General features: G+C 50.7%; 1 protein-coding gene across 6 annotated transcripts in view; it reads left to right on the top strand.

The window, feature by feature from the left end:
- RANBP3 (RAN binding protein 3) overlaps positions 1-19,576 on the top strand; it is a 61,640-nt gene that overhangs the window by 9,399 nt on the left and 32,665 nt on the right. For 2 of the 6 annotated variants that reach the window (XM_058425120.1, XM_058425119.1), the window contains exons 1-3: positions 2,874-2,952; positions 11,090-11,145; positions 17,574-17,777. In XM_058425120.1, coding sequence (XP_058281103.1) covers positions 2,889-2,952; positions 11,090-11,145; positions 17,574-17,777 — 324 coding nt within the window. In that variant the 5' untranslated portion in view covers positions 2,874-2,888. Of the gene's footprint in view, positions 1-2,873; positions 2,953-11,089; positions 11,146-17,573; positions 17,778-19,576 lie in introns of those variants that run through there. The other 4 variants (XM_032169398.2, XM_032169397.2, XM_032169401.2 and 1 more) reach the window with 2 other exon arrangements.

Raw genomic sequence — 19,576 nt, 5'->3', positions numbered from 1 at the left:
TGCCTTCACCTGGCTCATCCCTGCTCACCCTTCATGTGTGAGCTTCAGTGAGTCCTTCCCCATTCACTCACTCTCTCCCACCATCCTGTGGTATTTTCTCTGCAGCACCCAGCTCCAGAACCACCCAGTTATCTCTGCACACAGCAGGTACTTGTTTGTTTTCTCTTTCCCAGTAGAGAGCTGCGGCCTTGTCTGCCATTTCTTTCCTGTCTCCAGTGGCAAGCTTGGCGCCTAGCACAAGTCTGTGCTTGGTAGATCCTGCTGGCGAGAGCAAGGCTTGGCCGCTTGGCTCGGCCTGCCTTCAGATCCCACCTGTTTCCTGTGACCTCAGAAGGGCTCAGGCATTCCGAGCACCTGAGCGTTTGCCTTGAGTGTCCCAGCCGTGCAGGCAGCTCTTGGATCCAACCATTCCACCCCCTAAAGGGGGTCAAACTCTGACGCATTTGTCATTGCCGGGCACTGGCAGCTGTCCTTGAATCCAAGGCCCATGCTTTAAGGTGGCATCAATGTGTTTGCAATCTTCCGAGCATAATAATGCTACCAGTGCCAGTGTGGAATCATCCTTTGTGCCAGCTACTTCCCCAAACACGGCATGTGCAGCATTTCATTTCATCCTTGCCGAAGCTGCCTGGGGTAAAATAACAGCCCTGATATGCAAATGAAGACATTGTGCTGGAGGTACATTGTCTTATCTGGGATCCCAACCACAAGTAAGTGGCCAGGGCAGGTTTGAACACACCCAAAGACCAGAGCCCGCGCTCTCCAGTATCATCAGTTTTGCTCTGCTGCCTGAGCATAAATTCTGTAGTTCTTGGATTTCCTTCTCGTAAGCTTCCGTGTAGAGAGGAGGGGATTTCTGTTGTCTCTACTGGAACTTTCCCCGAGTCTTCAGCCACTTACATGTTACCTCAGCTGTGTTGGTGTCACACCACCTAGTGGCGGAACAGAAAAGTGCCGTTAAAGCTGGATCCTCCATCTCTCTATACAGTTTTTTCTTTTTTCTTTCTTTTCTTTTCTTTTCTTTCTTTTTTTTTTTTTTTTTTCTTGAAACAGAGTCTCACTCTGTCGCCCAGGCTGGAGTGCAGCGGTGCTATCTTGGCTCACTGCAACCTCCACCTCCCAGGTTCAAGTGATGCTTGGGTCTCTGCCTCCCGAGTAGCTGGGATTACATATCCCACCAGGCCCAGCTAATTTTTGTATTTTGGGTAGAGACAGGATTTCACCGTGTTGCCCAGGCTGGTCTCAAACTCCTTTCCTCAAGTGATCCACATGCCTCGGTCTCCCAACATGCTGGGATTACAGGCCTCCCACTGTGCCCAGCCATCCATACAGCTGTAGGCAGAGTTGCTGACTTTGTATAACTTTATGGGGTTTCTGTTCAGAAGTGCAAGTTCTGCCCCCAGGGGCTTACTGTCTGGGTGGCGCAGGAGTGGAGGCTTAGAAGGGTTTGGCTGCAGGGCTGATAAAGGTAGAAATAAAGAAGGCGGAATGTAGCTTGGCCCTCATAGGGTGGAGTGGGATATGAGGAGGATGTCATGGGGATGTGCCTATGATAAATGAGACTAGATATGTCAAGTACCTACCTCGGAGTCCAGTAAAGGCCTTTTAACAAATGCCTGTTGCCCCTGCAATGCTTGTTGGAAGTGTAAGTATCTGGTGGTGAGATGAGAGTGGTGGAGATTGGCTTGGAGTTCGGTAGTTGAAGGTAATGCCAAGATGATGAGCATTCCAGAAAGAAGTACGTAAAATGTAAGATATCATCAGCTCCAAAAAGTGTGTCCCCATAATCTCCATGAGACCAGTTGAAAGTTATAGAAATATATTCGAGTATTGAGAAAAGAATGGAGTCATCCAGGGTCCCACCGCCTTCCACTAGCTGGGCTGGAGAACCCCAAGCATGCTATACACGGAGATCCGCAGAGGCATCACCTAGCAACTGCATGTTTGAGATCAGTTCCATTCTGTACCAAAGAATCAGTTGGAGGACAGACCTGACACGTCAGTGACAGATTTACCTTTGTGCTGTGGCACAGAACTGTTTATAATAGTTTCTGAAAAAATAAATGACTTGAAGGGTTGTGATCATGTCACCAGATTACAGGAGTTGCCACATTTTAATAGACTGTTATTTGTGTTGGCAAGATGCTTTCCATATTTTTTTCACAGGTAAGAAGATTAAGACATATCAGCCCAGGATTAAAGCTAATTTTATACAGGTACCTTGCTGACAGTTTGGTCAGGAGTCCTAAGTCGCTTTCTAGATGAGGGCAGTTTCTTGGCAGGTATTGGAGTCATCAGTCAGGAGGCGAATAAACAGAAAAAGCAAAGATATTCCAGATTCTCTCCTATATGTGTTTTCCCAGCCTATGTAGTTTCTTCTATTTAGTTTTAGCGGGAGATCCAGCCATGGGCTGGTGGGGAGGCAAAGCTTACTGCTAGGCAGGGCTGCCCATGCTTCTTTGTAAATTATTCTCTGCAGCAGTGAGGAAAGAAAGTTTATATGGAAGAGGAGAGAGGCGGAGGCGAGAGTGTGTGTGTTGTCAGCTTAGATTCTGAATACATTACGCAAAGCATTCCAAGGCCGAACATTTGACAGACGAAGACAGAAAGCAGCTTGTGTCACCATTGAGTGTGTGCCTTGGAATATGTCTTTGATCCTTGTCTTGACAACCTTAAAGGATTTCAGTCTTGTCGGGAATCAGCCATTGGGATAATCACACTGTGTTGGCTGAGGCAGGTGGTCATGTGACCTGCGGGAAGCCTTGCACTGACCCCGGAACTCATGACTAGCCCCCTAGTTTGGTTCGTGCTCCTCCATAGGTGCTTATCCAGAATAGCAATTAACAGCTACTTTATTCCTGCTGTCATTTCTCTAAAGGGAAGAGTGTATGTGTTGTAGCTCTGAGGCCTACCTGCGCAGAAAAGGTGAGAGGAAGCAAACTGCAGTCCCAGGTAACTCCTCCCTTTTGCACACGTAGTTCTTGGCCAGCAGTGGAGTGGAGCGTGGCGCTCAGGAGCCTGGACCCGGGCTTCAGAGTCGGCCCACCTGGCCCGAAGACCCAGGCCCACCTCCAACAGGTCGCTTGACCGGATTATCCGTTAACTTTCCTGTGAAAGGATGTTGGTGTAAGCCACCTCCTAAGGTGGTTGTGGAGATTCAGTGACATGATGCAGATAAAACCTAACATATAAAGAAGTGCTCAAAGAACGCTGGCCACATATATGAAACCATCACGCATCTGGGATACCCCATTTGTGGATGTCTTTGCTGTGCATATCATAGCAGAAACTAAGATAAGTCTAAGAGGTAGAACAGGATTCTACAACCCTTCTTCATCTGGAGGGTTGGGAAACTCACCTTTCTCCCCTGGGCCACTGCTGGGGTTCAGCCCAGCTCCTTGCTTTCTCCTTTCCTTGCTTGCAGTAGGCTGCAGAGACCTCACTCCTTTCCTTAAGTCTGGGAAGCCCCCACCACCCACCCTGTCCCAAGGGGCTCTACAGCACCCTCTCCCCTCCTTGCTGCCTCTGAAATAGACACAGAATTCATTTTGTCATCAAAGTTTTGCCACCAGTCAGTCTCTTGGCAGGAAAAATACAGATGAAACCTTTGAGTCCTGGTCCCTGGAGGCTGCTTGTAGAGGTGCTACCAGGAAGCCTGCTATTTAACTCTCACATGTGGGCTGTTGAAACCGCCCTCCTCCTTTCACTCTCCTTACTCTTTGAAGAGGCAGTATCTGGGCCCTTTCCCTAGACAAAGATGCTATCCACCAAATTACAGAGGTGACTTCATCAGGGTTCAGGGTGAGGGTTTTATGGACTTCGCACACACACCCTCAAGCCACCTGGGTCCCGGGTCGGTCATTTCTGCTTTAGAGGAAGGGCCCACCTCCTCAAGCTCCCCACCTCCTCAGAGACCTACTGCCCCCTGCAAGGAGAACAGTTCCTCTAGGGTCAGGAGGAAGCCTGTATCCCTCCAGGGGAAGAGACCCCCTTCCACTGGGACCCCCCACCTTCATTGCAGCGATCTTTGGCTCTTTCCTCGAAAAAGCTATCATAGGAACTGCTTCAATTTGATTGGAGTTTCCTTCCTAGGAGCTTCTACACTGACCCATGCAGGTGTAAATGTGCAGACCTCAGACCCCAGGGAAGGATAGAGGTGCCCCCCCCCCCCACCGCCTCCACTTAGCTCCTTTTGCCCCAAGCTGGCCTGTTTTCCAGTCTGTCCCCAAGACATGTCCCAAGCACTAGCACAGTACTAGGCTTGCTGCATGTGCTACCCTGACGTGGTTCCTCCAGCACTCCTCACTCTGCTGCTGTGTGCTTCCCTGTTCCTGGTCACGTGGCCAAATACTGCTTGTCCTTCTGTCCAGACAGCCCCTCTCCCAGCAGCCTTTCCTGATTCACTCCCTTCACAGCCTCACTGGTTTGGAAGCCCCAGCTCTATGTTCCCAGGGCCTGCTGTACCTCCCCTGTGTCATATGTTCACATAAGGTGTGATGGGCGCTCTAGACACAGATAGGGACATATCTCCCTGTGTCACTGCTGTGTCTCCAGAGGCCGACGCAGTGCTTAGTGCACAGTGGGTGCTGGGATGTGTGGAATTGCTGAGCGAATATTAGGATTGAATCTTCTCATCCTCTGCAGCTGGCTGAGTGGTTCCCAGGCTCAACTAGGTGGGACAGAGCACCCTGACAGCCATAGCCACATGAGGATGACTGGGTGGAGGTTGGGGGACAGGGCCAAGCAGGTCTAAGGGGTTCCCAACATCTGGCAGAAATTGGGAAGGAGAGCAGAGATGGCCAAGCTTCCTGTGCTGGGGCTGGCTTGCTTCTTAGCCTGTCTGTGCTCATCGCTGGGGCTGCAAAGACCAGGACCAGGACACCGGCCCCGTCCTGGGGAATCCCAGCTGGTCCCATTTTGCATCTGAGCCTCACAAGTGGGTTAAGGGTAGCAGGGGACGGGAGGGAGAGCCAGCACTGTGGGCCCGGATGCCAGCAGGGGCTCATTCCTTTCAGTTTCTGGCCAGGCCATCTTGCCTTGCTGTTTTCCTGGGGGACCAGGGGCAGCAGGGGACTCTCCCTGGCCCGGGTCTGTGATCGTCACAGGATCACAGTTGTTGGGCTCAGGCTGGGTGCCGTCTGGGCATGTGAGCTGAGGAGGGTTGCAGGGTAGAGGATGCTGGATGGGACGAGGGTTTTGAATTCAGCAGTAGCCATGTGGGACTTGGTGCGCAGTGCCCCAGAAAGCCATGGTGAGGCCAGAGAGGAAGTATGTGGTGGGCCAGAGCAGCACCTCACATGTTGTTTGAGGTGACTTGTGTCCAAGGAGGAGGGGCTCAGAATCTCCCCTACTTCACACACCAGTGTTGTCCACAGTGGTCCATGAAACGTCATTCTCAGGCCTCATCATGGATGTCCCTGGAAATGGGGGGACTCCCTGGTCAAATAACTTTGGGAAGCATCTGGTCAAATGAGTTTGTTAACTTTCTCTCTGTTTTTGAGACAAGGTCTCACTTTGTCACCCAGCCTGGAGTGCAGTGGCACAATCATGGCTCACTGCAGCCTCTAACTCCTGGGCTCAAGCAGTCCTCCCACCTCGGCCTCCCGAGTAGCTGGGACTACAGGAGTGCGCCACCATGTCTGGCTATTTGTTTATTTTTTGTAGAAATAGGGTCTCATTATGTTGCCCAGACAGGTCTTCAACTCCTGGGCTCAAGTGATCCTCCCTCGTCAGCCTCCCAAGTGGTGGGATTACAAACATGAGCCACTGTGCCTTTATTGGTTTTCTAATCTCTTAATATACTGATGTGTAAAGTCAATCTCCAGACAGACTGCATTTTTACAAACTAGGTTTCAACAGGGAGCATGTTACAAGACCAAAAACAAAAACAAAACCTAACCACTTGGTTGACAGATTCTGGGTCAAATAGTCTGCGTTTGATTCCTGTTTTAATATTAAAGGTCTTCATGGTGGGTCTCTGGAAATCTCCAGTGGTGATTTTCCCTTGACCTGTGAAAGAAACGCTGGGCTAGGAATTGAAGCAGGTTGTTGAAGGCCTCCCTACTTCTGGCTGCCTGCCCATTCCCCAAACTTGAGTTGGAGGTAGCTGAACACATGCTGCTTCCTCACTGATATAGCCAGAATCAGCCTGGTGATAGGGAATGGTTACGAACAGCAACCCATGCCTCTGGTGGTCGGGGGCAATGGGGCGGTCCTGCCTGGAATGGGGCTTGTGTGTGTTGTCTGTTTGCAATAGCCGTGCTGATTTGCAGTTGATCAACCTTTGGTCTGAGTAGAAATGCAGCGTGAGTAACTGACGCTCTGTGTTTTGGGTGGAGATGTGACTAAAGCTCATTTCTACCTGTTAGTGCAGTAGCTGGATCATCATGAATGCCAGACCTGCCATCAGCAGGGGTTCCAATGGGCCGAGATGGGCCAAGTTCATCTCCTATTGCTGTATCCTCTTGGTTCCGTTCCTCTGGAAAGCCCTGACCATGCCTCCCTGGGTCCTAGTCCTTGTGACATGTGACATTTCATTCACTCCCTAATTGCCGGTTGACTGCCTGTTAATTGTGAGGCTCTGTGTTTGGCACAGAGAATACAGAGAGAAACAGAACAGACGAGGCCCCACTTTCTAGAACTTACATCTGGGGTAGATGCTGTCACCACACACCCGTCTGGGAGTGCCAGGGCTCCGCAGTGCCTGGTCACCAAGTGCAAACACGTCCCTCCCTTTCAGTCAGATGTTTTCCCCTGAAGCGTCTGCCTTCAGCTTCCTGTTCTCCACTCTTCCTGTGGCGCCCTGCACAGAATGAGGGCTTAGTAAATATTTGTGAGTGCATAGCAGCTGGTGTTGTGTAGATGAACGACAGAGAGAGGGCCTAGTTCAAACACTCATTGCAGGGTGTTGATGCGGTGTGCGCTGGGTGATAGGCTGTTCCAGCTGCTGTGGCCATGGTCTCTGCGTGCCCTGTGGCAGGATATAAGGCCTGCTCGGGAGGGAGTGCAGCAGGGCGGGCACGCCTCTCACAGTGGGAGCTTCCTGAAGGAGATGGTGTCCGTGCAGGAGTAAGCACTGGCCACGGAAAACAAGGTGAACCACGGGCTCTTGGTAGTGGGACTAAACCAAGCAGAAGTCCAGAAGTGCACCCTAAGTGTGGGACGTGCAGGGACAGCGGGCTTTTCAGTGCCACCACAGTGGGAGGTGGAGGGTGAGTGGCTGGGTGTGGCCTGTCTCAAGGCGCTCAGCCTCTAGTCTGGGAGACACTGCAGTTTTGTTTTGTTTTGTTTTTCTTTTTTTTTTTTTTTTCGAGACGGAGTTTCGCTCTTGTTGCCCAGGCTGGAGTACAATGGCACAATATCAGCTCACTGCAACCTCTGCCTGCCAGGTTCAAGCGATTCTCCTGCCTCAGCCTCCTGAGTAGCTGGGCTTACAGGTGTGCGCCACCACGCCTGCTCCTGGCTCAGTTTTTGTATTTTTAGTAGAGATGGGGTTTCTCCATGTTGATCAGGCTGGTCTGGAACTCCCGACCTCAGGTGATCCGCCCACCTCGGCCTCCCAAAGTGCTGGGATTACAGGCATGAGCCACAGTGCCCAGCCGACACTGCAGTTTTTGTTTTGTTTTGTTTTTTTGAGACGGAATCTCACTCTGTCGCCCAGGCTGGAGTGCAGTGGCGCACTCCAAGCTCACTGCAAGCTCAGCCTCCCCAGTAGCTGGGAGTACAGGCGCCCGCCACCATGCCTAGCTAATTTTTTGTATTTTTAGTAGAGACAGGGTTTCACCGTGTTAGCCAGGATGGTCTCGATCTCCTGACCTCATGATCTGCCTGTCTTGGCCTCCCAAAGTGCTGGGATTACAGGCATGAGCCACTGCGCCCGGCCAACACTGCAGTTGTAAGTGTGCATTTCATGATAGTGCTTCTGGCTGCTCTGTGGAGGCCAGATCTAAGGGAGTGAGAGTAGAGGCAGAGAAGGAAAGGAGGGCCGAATGGTGGCAGGGATGGATACAGGAACAGGAGATGGGAGGCAATTGCGGAGGATCTGATTGGACATCACCCTGGCTTTCTGTTCTCTGGGGGGTTCCTTTCAGAGCTCGACCCTCACGTCCCCTTCCATAGCCTCCCTCTGTCTCCAGCTGGGTCACATGTCCAGGCACAGGGCGGGGTTGTTGCTCCATCAGAGGGTCCCTCTCCTGGCCCATGCACCCCAGCCCTGCTCTGTGTCCAGAAGGCTCCAGGCAGGACCTTGGCACCACAGCCAGCCTAGGCCTCCCATAGTTACTCAAATAGCTGCAGTCCCTTCCGTGCACCTGCAGATCCACTGACACAGTTCTCATCACCAGCAGGCACTCCTCTCCCGTCCAAATGGTGCTCTCTGTTCTAGCCCTTCCTTACTAGCCTGACAACAAGTGTCTTCGCCTCACATTTTCACTAATGTCCTCCTCCCCTCCCCCTTCATGAAGTGTTTGTTGAATCCATATAGTGTGCCAAGTACTGTTCTCAGGCCATGGGGTACCCAGGGGAACAAAGCAGTCTCTGATCTCATGGCGTTTATATCTTAATGGGTGAGACAGACCATAAACCCATCAATATGGAGTGGATCAGGCAGTGACACTTGCTATGAAGAGAAAGAAAGCATCTTAGTGTCACTTTGAGGCCTGTCCAAGGTCTCTTCCACAGATGCTGGAGCGCAGCATGTGTGTAATTCAGTCTGCAGTGGCTGGACCGCGCCTCTCTCGGGGCGGAGTCTGTTAGTGTCAAGTGGCAGAAATCGAGCTCAAACTGGCTTAAGCAAAAATCAGCACGGATTGGCTTCACTGAAAAGTCTGGGGGCAGAGTTAGCTTTGGGCCAAGCTTGACTCAGGGCGGAACACAGGCCAGATTTTGTCTTCCCCCTCCCTCTGTGATTCTGCTACCCTCTGGTTGGCTCTGGTCCAAGGCCCCTCTCGGTGATATGGGATTGCTGGCAGCCTCAGGGCCATTCTCCAGCAGCTCAGCAGCCCCAGGACCTCCAGCGAAAAGGCCTGGCCTTGTTAATGTGCCGCGTGTTTGCCGATGCATGTGGGGCTCTCCTTGTCAGGCCTGGAGCTGGGGCTGAGCTTGGCTCCATCTGGGGGGTGGGGGGGACAAGGGGTGGGTAACTCCCTGAAGAAAATGGGGTTGGAGAGTGCCGAGCTGGCTCAAACCCTGGCTCCTTCCTGTGCATCTTGTCACCTTGGCAGCTGGCAGGGAGGCAAATGCAGAGGTCAGGGCTGGGCTTGTGGAGTACAGGCGCAGCACCAGAAGACCTCTAGGATCCTGGTGGCAGACATGGTGTGGATACGCTGCTGCTCTGTCCCAGAGTCCCCCGGCATTCCTTTGACATCATTTATTGCCTGGTATAGGTGCATTCATTCATGTTTGTCAAGAAGCACCTGTGCGCTGTGTTGGCAAGAGGTTTGCTTAGGGAAACCTGGAAGTCTGGTTGGAGACCCATCTGACCCCCACCTGCTCCCTTGTAGCCCCTGGGTCTTGTGCACGCCACTAACCCCAGTGTTCGCCTTGGCTGTACACAGTGAATTGGACCCCGGTGTGCCGAGGCTTTGGGGAGCATTGGGGGGTGGAATGTCACCATCAGTGGGCTGCCTGGCTGTGGACTGTTGCCCCAAGGTCAAGACCAGAGTCTGTCCTGCTTCTGCAGGAGTGGGATGGTGTCTGTTTGGTCATCTTGGTGCTGTCCCTTTCTCTCCACCTCAGTCACTACCCACCTGGTCTCCCCACAGCCACCCTCACTCTCCCTTCCCCAAACTGTTCGCTTTCAACCTAAACCAACCCCAGGCATCCCCTTGCCTTTTATGACATTTCCCCAGGAAGTCAGCATGCCTACCGCCTGCCCCCGCCCCCATCACCCCACAAGCTGTGCCTTCAAGCTGCTGCTGCTCTCCCTTCCAGCTCTTCTTGAGACCCCAGCACAGCCCCCTCTTCTCAGGGACCTCCCCTGGACTCCAGAGCAGACCAGGTGAATGCCCAGGCAGAGTGCGTTCGTCGTGATCACGGGCAGCGCGTGCTTCCTAGCTAATGTCTGGCTTCCCACGAATGGGGAGCTCTGTGAAGGCAGGGCTCTTCCCAAATCCTGCTCACTGCGGAGGCACCAGTGCGCAGCCCGCAGCGGGCACTCACCAGAGTCACAGCTGCTCTTGCTTGGCCTCCACACTGGGCCCTCAGTGCCCTGAATGGTGAAAGAGGCCCTGGGAGCACCCCCAGGGTTCATCAAAGCGCATGCAGGCCCAAGGCCATGAGGCAGGTTGGTCTGCGCCTCCTCGTGGGGTCGAGGCAGTCCTCATCTGTGCTTCCCGTGCAGGCAGCAGAAGCTGGGCTGCCACGCACTCCGGGGCTGAGTGGCACAGGGCTGTGGATCTGGCTGCCCCTGGATAGGAGACAGATGGTGTTGTGTGGGCATTACAGGCCGCCTTGCTCTTGTCCTATCAAGTGACAGAACACCTCAGAGTGTTTCTTCCTTCAGTCGCTGTGCAAGATGGATTCTCAGACCTGTAGCAACTCCAGGCATCCTTTCCTCCCAAGCAGCACTCACTTAGAGATCCAGGTTGGGCGTTAGGATTCTTCTACCAGAACTGTCTGCAGAGAGCACGAGCAGCGCGGCCCTTTTTGGTTGCCCTCTGGCCTGTAAACTTTAAAAAGCCAAATTAGTCTCTAACATTTGCAACTCAGGAGGTGCCACATAAAAAGCTGGTGTCTCTGCACCACATTCCTGCAAGGCCACGGTTGATGGCACCAAATAGCGCTGCCACACTCTCCACTGCTCTCCCACTCCCATTTACACGCCTGCTCTCAGTGAGTCTTGAAAGCTCCTTATTGATGATAAATACATACAGCAGAGGGCACATGTCACATCATTCTGGGTGCGTTTCACAAACCCAGCACACCTTTGCATCCAGGCATCCAAGTCAAGACACTCTTCTAAGCGATTTGATGTTCTCCAGAGTTACTAGTTTTATTTATATATATGTTTAACATATTACAAACAAATGTAGCTTTGTTTACTGTATGCATATAGTGTTGGGGGGAAAAAAACTAATTTTTCTTTTTGCAGAAAAGCCTGCCATTGCTCCGCCCGTCTTTGTGTTTCAGAAGGATAAAGGACAAAAGGTAAGGGGCCGGTACGTTCTCTCTTCACTTGGTTACTCTAATTTGTTCTCTCTTTACTGAGAGTCTCTTTTCCAGGTCGCGTTGCCAAGGCCACTTCTGCCCACAGACGGGGAGACCTAAGCAGAGGCCTTTACACCTTCACATTGAGCTTGGAGGGAAAAGGCCTGGTGGCTTTAGGTTACCATGGAGAGAGGTTAGGATGGGTCTGTTGTGGAAAGGGCTCAGAGAGTACCGTTTATTGAAACAGTGTTAGAAAGCGTCTTCCTAATTCGATGATTTGTTTGAGAAATGCCCCTGTACCTTAGGAAAACCAACAGCAGAGGGACAGTAGGGGGCAAAGGGAGGAAGGAAGGTGGGGAGGGAGTCAGGGAGGGAGGGAAAGGAGGAGAGCAATGGTGGTTACGGGGGAAACAAGACCTTTAAGGCTGGATTTATTGGCCCTAACCAACTCGGCATACGTGCATTTAGAGTAATTGTTCATTTGTTTGCATTATATTTATCCCATGTCTATGAGGCTGCTTCTCCCTTGGATTCCGGGTGTCTGGGTCGCAGTGTGGTTGGAAATACCTCACCTGAGTCATGGCAATGAGCTGGCAGCCTGTGGAAGGTCTGATTGGCACGGCAGCAGGGTTCTGTGATAAGACAACGATGGATGCTATTTACCGTGAAGCCATCGGCTTCTCTCCCTGACAGATCAGTGTGGAAGGTCAGAGTTGTGTCAGAAGTTAGTCGGTGCTGTGTGGCAGTGACTCAGCTTGCATGGGGACCCCCACTGTTTATCCAGAAATAATGTATGGTCCCTCCCCACTGATGCCCAGTGACGGCGCTCCCTACCTGATACCTGCTGCAACAGTCCCACTGATGCCCAGCGGCAGCACTCCGCACCTCATACCCATTGCAGCATTTTAGAGTGACCAAGTGTTGTGCTGAATTCGGTGCATTTTGAGGATGTCTGCATCTTGTTGGTAATAGCAGCATTTGAGAATCTCATCAACTCCGTTCTCCTGTGGCTTCTGTCCCCTCCTAGGCTGGAAGCCGCTCTCACGATCTGGGACTCACGGCTGCTGGTCTTAGGTCCTGTCCCAAGGCCAGCGTTTATCTTGATGTGGCCCAGTTTTCCTGAGCAATGTTGAAGTGCTCTGTGGGGATCGGGTGTGTGTTTGTGGGGGTTTGGGGAGGAGGGGAAAATGGTTCTAAACGTCTCCCAACACACCCCTCCCAGGATACCTGTGTGTTAGCCTGGACTTACCTACTAGGCTTGTAACTTTAACTCGTGAAACCTTCCCATTGTTACTTTTTTTGCTGAAGAAGCAATCCAGAAACATGAAAACTTTCTTCTAGTTTTGTTTTGGTTCTCCAGGTATTTCCAAGATAAATCTGCCTCTGCTATCTCCTCTCCCTTGGGCCCTGACAAGTACAGCTTAGTGACGTGGTTTTATGATTTGTCTTTTGGAGGTTCCGTCAGTACCAAAGGACTGGTGCATTTCTCTAGTTTTAGAGAATAGTAAAGTCTCAGGAGTTGGGTGTATTAGAGCTCTGTTGGAGATGTTATAGTCATTCCTCAGGTGTTCAGTAAAATCAGGATTTTCTAGAATTTTGCATTTTATTATTATCTTTTGAACCATTTTTGGTTTAAAACAAAGGTTAGCAAATTAAGGCACAGCACTGCCACCTGTGTTTTTTTGTTTTGTTTTTTGCTGTTGTTTTATTTGTTTATGTTTTTATCTTTGAGAGACAGAGCCTCACTCTTTGGCCTAGGCTGGAGTACAGGATCGTGATCATAATTCACTGCGGTCTGGAACTCCTGGCTTCAAGCAATCCTCCCGCCTCAGCCTTCTGAGTAGGTGGGACTACAGGCACTACCACCACAGCCGGCTAATTAAAAAAAAAATTTTTTTTTAGAGATGGTGTCTTGCTGTGTTGCCCAAGCTGGTCTCGAACTTATGGCTTCAATCAGTTCTCCTGCGTCAGCCTCCCAAAGTGCTGGGATTGTGGGCATGAGCCAACAAGAACAGAGCCACAGCTATCCCCTTTGCGGTAGCCTGTGGCTGCTACAGCAGTAGTATTTGGACAGAGACCGTGTGGCTTGCAGAGCATTAAGATATTTAGTATCTGACCCTTTGCAGAAAACGGTTTGCCAACCCCTGGTTTAAAACAAATAATAGGGATCAGAAATTCTTTAAATCTGAATACTTTAGGGCAACCAGCAAGATGAAATAGTAACGTGTAATATTTGCTCAGATGAATTTAAAGTGCTTTTAAAGTCACTAGCTGCTGTGTCAGTACTGTTTTCACAGCTAAGGGGGTTTTGTTGCTTTGTGATTTGCAGGCTAATTTGCATGTATGACCGTCAAGGAGTCTATGCCAATTAGATAAACACGTTGGAGTTGAATTGGAAGGCTAGCCTGGAAGGCATTTTTAAAAATGCCAAGTAGGCCAGGCACGGTGGCTCACACCTGTAATCCCAGCACTTTGGGAGGCCAAGGCGGGCAGATCACAAGGTCAGGAGTTCAAGACCAGCTTGACCAACATGGTGAGACCCCATCTCTACTAAAAATACAAAACATTAGCCGGGCATGGTGGCAGATGCCTGTAATCCCAGCTACTCAGGAGGCTGAGGCAGGAGAATCACTTGAACCCGGGAACCGGAGGTTGCAGTGAGCTGAGATTGCACCACTGCACTCCAGCCTGGGCAACAGAGTGAGACTCCATCTCAAAAAAAATTAAAAATAAAAATTAAAAATAAAATGCCAAGTATAGTTCTTATCAAAATATTGGCTCATAGCCAATTCTAAATGGACTTCTAAAAATAACTGCCCTCCAGCCTTGGGAGTTGGGCTGCCCACTACTGTCACTCGCACTTCTGTGGCACCGTCGCCGAAGAGGCATGTGGGAAACCTCTGTGCTGAGGCCAGGAGCGGGAGGAGCGTGTTTGCTTTGCTGTTGGAGGACAGTGTCCACATGGCCCTGGAGTCCTTTCTGCAGTGAGTGAGGTGGAAAGTAAACACACAAGGCGGGTGACTGGCTTTGTTTCTCTTTGGCTTTCTGGTTCAGGGCCTGCAGGGAGCAGCTGCAGTGTGTGTCAGAAGTGAGGGTTTGAGAGCCCTTCTGGTTTCATTCTCTCTTGTGGAGGTCATCAACCCATCCTTGTCTTGCTCTCCAGAAGCCGAGCTGGGAGTGAGCTGTTAGAGCTGCTGCCGTTGTTTTACTGAGGAGGTTCCCCCCCACCCTTTTTGCTTCAACATTTTATTTTGAAAATTTTCAAATCCTTGGAAAAGAGTGATACTGCAAACACTTGGGTATCTTGCCTCTGACCTCTCTGTTAACATTGCTGCCCTCAGCTCTCATACTGGAAGTTAAGCCCATGTGACATTTCTGCCCTAAATTATTCTTCCACGGGTGTCTCATAGGGATAAGGCCATTCTTCTGCATGGCCTTACTACCATGTTACTCCTACGAAAATGTTAATTCAATAATATCCTCCAATATATAGAATATATAGTCCATTTTTTTTTTTTTTTTTTTTGAGACGGAGTCTCGCTCTGTCGCCCAGGCTGGAGTGCAGTGGCGCAATCTCGGCTCGCTGCAAGCTCCGCCTCCAGGGTTCACGCCATTCTCCCGCCTCAGCCTCTCCGAGTAGCTGGGACTACAGGCGCCTGCCACCACGCCCGGCTAATTTTTTGTATTTTTAGTAGAGACGGGGTTTCACTATGGTCCATGTTTTAAATTGTCCTAATTGCCCCTCATATGTCACTTATAGTGACTTTAACAACTTCTTGATCCTCAAAGATCAAGAAGTCTCATCAGCTGTGGGACCAGCTGACTTACCTTTCCGTAAACGAGATCTCAGACCACCCGATGGAGTACAAGTAAAAGAGCCCCTTCCTCTCCACCATCCCCCTCACGCCATTCAAAGGAGACAGCTCTGTATGCTCAGGTTTTATTGCTGAATCATGGTTCAGCATGATTTGGAGTTGAAAAGAAAGATATGAAGCTGCCAGCCTAGGAATTTTTTGTTTTTGTTCAGTGGCAAAGCCACAGAGCGGTTTTCTGTGGGTCTCATTGATGTGCCAGATTGCACTTTAACACACTGCAGATTGGGACCGTGGCCTGCGTGTGGGTGCCGGTGGCATCACTTAGCCTTGGGTGAGGTTGCCAAATCCTATCGTTCCAGGGTAGAAAAAGCCATGTGTGGTTTTAATTGTAGTCCTAGCACCTAAAACGAAGCCATGGCCAGATTGGCAGCACAGGGATGTTACTGCCTTCCCATGCCTGCGCTTCCTGGGGAGGGCTCTGCTGTCTCGGCAAAACGCCTGCATTTACATGCATCATTGTTTCCAGGGCAAAAATGAAACCTTTCTTTCTTAACTGCCTTGGATGGAGGTAGAGTTCTTTCTTTTTCTTTTTAATGTGAAGAGAATTCAAATATCCTTATGTAGACTGTTCCATTATTTGTAAAGACTAAACATTTCTTTCAGTTGCTCTCTCTCCAGAGCATTTGTTAATCTGAAGCGGGGAGGCTTTGAGGTTGTACTAGCAGAATAATGCCCATTTGGTAAAAAGAAGGCAGTTACAGAATCACTATTTAGCAGAAAGTACAGTATCACTGAAAATGTGGTCGTAGGGTGTTTAGACCTGCTTTTGAGGCTTACTGTTGGTGTGATGAGCTTAGCCCTGGTGGACGTGGTTTTTGCCAGCCATGTGTATTTTAGGGTGAGGTCAAAGGCTGGCAAAATCTTGATGTCTGATTTTATCAGACATGTTGAAAAACTCCAGGCTTCACCTTTATTCTTTAGAGCTTACGCTTCCTGCCCAGGAGAAATGCTAGGACCTGAGTAGAAAATGCTGGAATGACATTGTTAATTCTCCCTTCTGAGAGAGGAAGTGATGTAATACTTCTCAACACTTGTACGAATCATTCATCTTAACCGAAGATGACAAATTTGATCCTGTTTTGATGTCTTGATTTCCATGTTTATGACTTACTTCTTGGTCCTCTTGTTTAGCATTTTGAATTGCCATGAGGATGTTTGAATATTTACATTTCAAAAGCAGGGATTACAAAAAATTCAAGTGGTTCTAATTAGAGATAGGCAGTCCCCCACAGAGCTCTGGGTTTAATTTTTCTCTTGTGAGGTGTTAAGTCTCTCACCATAAAGTAGCAACAAACATGGGTGGCTGGACCAACCACGGTGTCCTGTGTAGGTTTAGAGAGCGGCTGGTCTGTGGATCTGCCCTGGATACAAAGAGGCGACAGTGTCCCCTTGATTACTTTTGAGATGTGAAGATTGCTTTTGCTTTCTTACGAATTTGTGCACATTCTCTTACATCCTCTTTCTGTAGCTCCTTTCCTCCTCCCAGATCACTGCTTTTTAAGTAGTGCCCAAACCCCGTCTAAAGAGGTCAGCCACTTCACACCCAGAAGAAACACAGCCACGTCCACAGGGAGACGGGGCAGCCCTGTAGTCATGTAGGTCACCGAGTGCGAGAAATGGCTCCATGTCGTTGGACGATGCCAAGAGGGAGGTTTGGGGACTGGAGGGACACCAGGTGTTTAACCCATTTCTCAAGAAAAGTCTTGGAGTTATGGCCACAGAGCTCTCAGCCCATGGAAGCCCTGCCGGAGTCCCAAGAACCACCTTAAAGGATGCCGGGTGTGTACTGTGGGGAGGAAGACTTCCAGAACCGGCTACTCTCACCTTGGCAGCTTTCCAAATGAGCCCTTGCCCAGGGTGTTGAGGATGCACCTGGGAGAATCCTAGGCCGAGGGGCTCTGCGGATGTGCCCCCCTCCTTCATCTGAACTACCCGCCTGCCACTGATGCAAAAACCAGCTCTCAGTGTCTGTGTCACCCCAAACCTGCACTCACTGAGGTGGGAAAGCACTTTCTGGATCCTGGGTGTAAGCAGAACAAATGGAAAGTGCTAGAAGAACTGTAGCGAGAGGCAGAAGCCCTTGACCCCGGCCTCCCTGGTTTCTTCCTGTGGGGTTCCAGGCCCGCCTCCCTCTTTCCTAAAGCACAGAAATGGTGCTGATGGCCAGCTCCCCCACTTCAGTATTTTTGAGATCCTGAAGGGGTTTTAATATTTTGCATGATCGTCCCTGTTCCTTGATCACCAAGGCCCATAAGCCAAGTAGCTCCTTGCCAGGCAGCCCATAGTTTTGGAAACGAGGGTCCTGCTTCTCATACACCGTAGAGCTCCTTGCAAAGTCACATGGCACGTAGTCCACTCTCACTTCCGTCAGCCGGGAGAGCTGGTTTTGTTGAGCAGAACCCAGCAGCAGGTGCCTGCTCTCCCCACCTTCCTGCCAGGCGCAGGAGCTGCTGCAAGCTGAGCCAGCTCCAGCCTCTGACCCCTGCCCGCCCTTCCTGCTGTGTGGTGCAGCCTTTATTCACATTGAAGGAAAATTGTCTTTTTTGCTCCCAGTCCCCTGCAGAGCAAAAAGACTTGTCGGATTCGGGAGAGGAGCCTCGGGGGGAGGCTGAGGCCCCCCACCATGGCACGGGTCACCCCGAGTCAGCTGGCGAGCATGCCCTAGAACCTCCTGCCCCTGCTGGCGCCTCAGCCAGCACTCCTCCGCCTCCCGCTCCTGAAGCCCAGCTTCCTCCTTTTCCGCGAGAACTGGAAGGGGTAAGTCCACACCTGCCCGGCACTCCTACTGCCCAGGGGGAGCCCAACCCAGACCATCCCCTTTCCCTTCGGGTCCCTCGGATCCTGGCCCTAGATAATTGTAAGCAGCTAATGGTAACTTAAAAGATGACAAGGATTTCTTCCAACTCGCTTTAATTCATGCTGCTGAAAAGTCGGGGAAGATCGAATCCCCTTTTAGCCTTTTCTAAGTTGGGGGAATATATACCCACAGCAAGAGGTGAATCCTGTTTCCCGAAAAAGACACGAGGGGTCAGGAGGAATTGAGTCATGTGAAGTAGAACTTTCCAAACCTGATTTGACCCCTTCACCCTGCTTCCATTTTTCTTTCTTGTTTCCCTGAATGCGGGCATTCAAGTTTAGCGTCTTAGAAACCCAAGAAGCTAAGGCTTCCTTTGATATCTAGGAAGAGGCGCTCACCAACACAGATTGCTTTGCAAGACTGATTGTGTTTGGACTGTGGTTAAGGCAGTGAACTGATTGTCTTCAATCAAAGCAGGAAGAAGAAAAGACTCTTCCTTTGAACCCAGAAGGAATCCCCTGAGCCCTTTATCTTTGTATTAAGAAGCCTTTTGAAGATTATAGGTGGAGAAGATTGTGAACTCTCAAGAACAAGAAATGTCTTGGGTTTTTGAAGTTTGATAAATTGGGAAAGGTAAACATTATCCTACATTCAGGATTGAAAACTCCATCTAGGTAACTCATGACAGAAGACCCCTATTCTCAGGACAGGGAAAAAGGACTCTTAAGAAGAAAAGAAGGGACCCAGCTCTACCTGCCTGAGCACGAGGCAGCCTTCCAGGCTGGTACAGTCCCAAACCTTACCCCAGACCTCAGCGTTCCTTCTAGCACACACCAGTCCCCGGTTTTTAAGGAAACTGTTAACATTCAGCTACAGCCACCAAACCCCAGGACACTTAGGAAGCACTGTTCAGCCAGGGGTGGGTTGGAGTCTTGTGTTAACATTTTGGAGGAGTCAGTGTGTGATGGAAAAAGAAGCAACAGTCTTGTGCCAGAGGCTATGGGTGTGGGGGAGGTAACGGCGGTAGTGGCCTTTGTGGCACAAAAGTGGGCTTGGGGTAGTGAGACATAGGAGCCGCGGGAAGGAGTCCAGCCAGGAGGCACCTGACCCACAGTGCACTGGGAGTACAGCCCTCCCACGAGCGCACGTGACAGCCACCGGAGCAAGAATTAGGAGGTGGCTGCGCCCTTCTTTTGTTGGCAGAGGGGCTGCTGGAAACTTCTCCTAAGTCACGTATGGTGAGTTACTGCACCTCTGGTCTTTGAGGGCACATGAAATGGTGTTCTCAGGTTTCCGTCTTTAGCTCTCTGGGAACAGATGGTCTTTAGGGTCCCCCCCAGAGGCCTTCCGCAGGTGCCTGGGTTTGAAAAATGCAGCCCACATAGGACTCTCCAGCTGCAGAGGTGACAGGTTCTAGAATGAGAGTAGCAAACAAGTGCATCACAGAGACTTGTGGTAGCATGTGCTCTTCAAGAGCACACGCGCTGTTCTGTGCCCTGCGTACTTCTCACAGAGGCCCATGCTGGAGTGTCCAGAGGGGCCTCACCTCGTCCAGATGTTCATCTGTTTGGCCTGGCCAGCCCAGGTAGATCTCAGCATCCTGATTCTCATGGACTTTAGGTCTGAGGCTCTGATCCTGAGAAATTCAAGCAGTCCCCAACACTGGCAGGTGGAAGGTGAAGCTGTATGGCAGGGAGCCTTGGGATGAGCTTGTGATCACCGTGGGAGAGCCAGGATTGGAGGCTGCATAGAACAGTAT

This window comes from Hylobates moloch, unplaced genomic scaffold (assembly GCF_009828535.3).
Source record: "Hylobates moloch isolate HMO894 unplaced genomic scaffold, HMol_V3 SCAFFOLD_12, whole genome shotgun sequence".
NCBI classification, from domain to species: Eukaryota; Metazoa; Chordata; class Mammalia; order Primates; family Hylobatidae; genus Hylobates; species Hylobates moloch.
The sequence above is the reverse complement of the archived record's forward strand: the minus strand, read 5'-3'. Positions and strand labels throughout refer to the sequence as shown.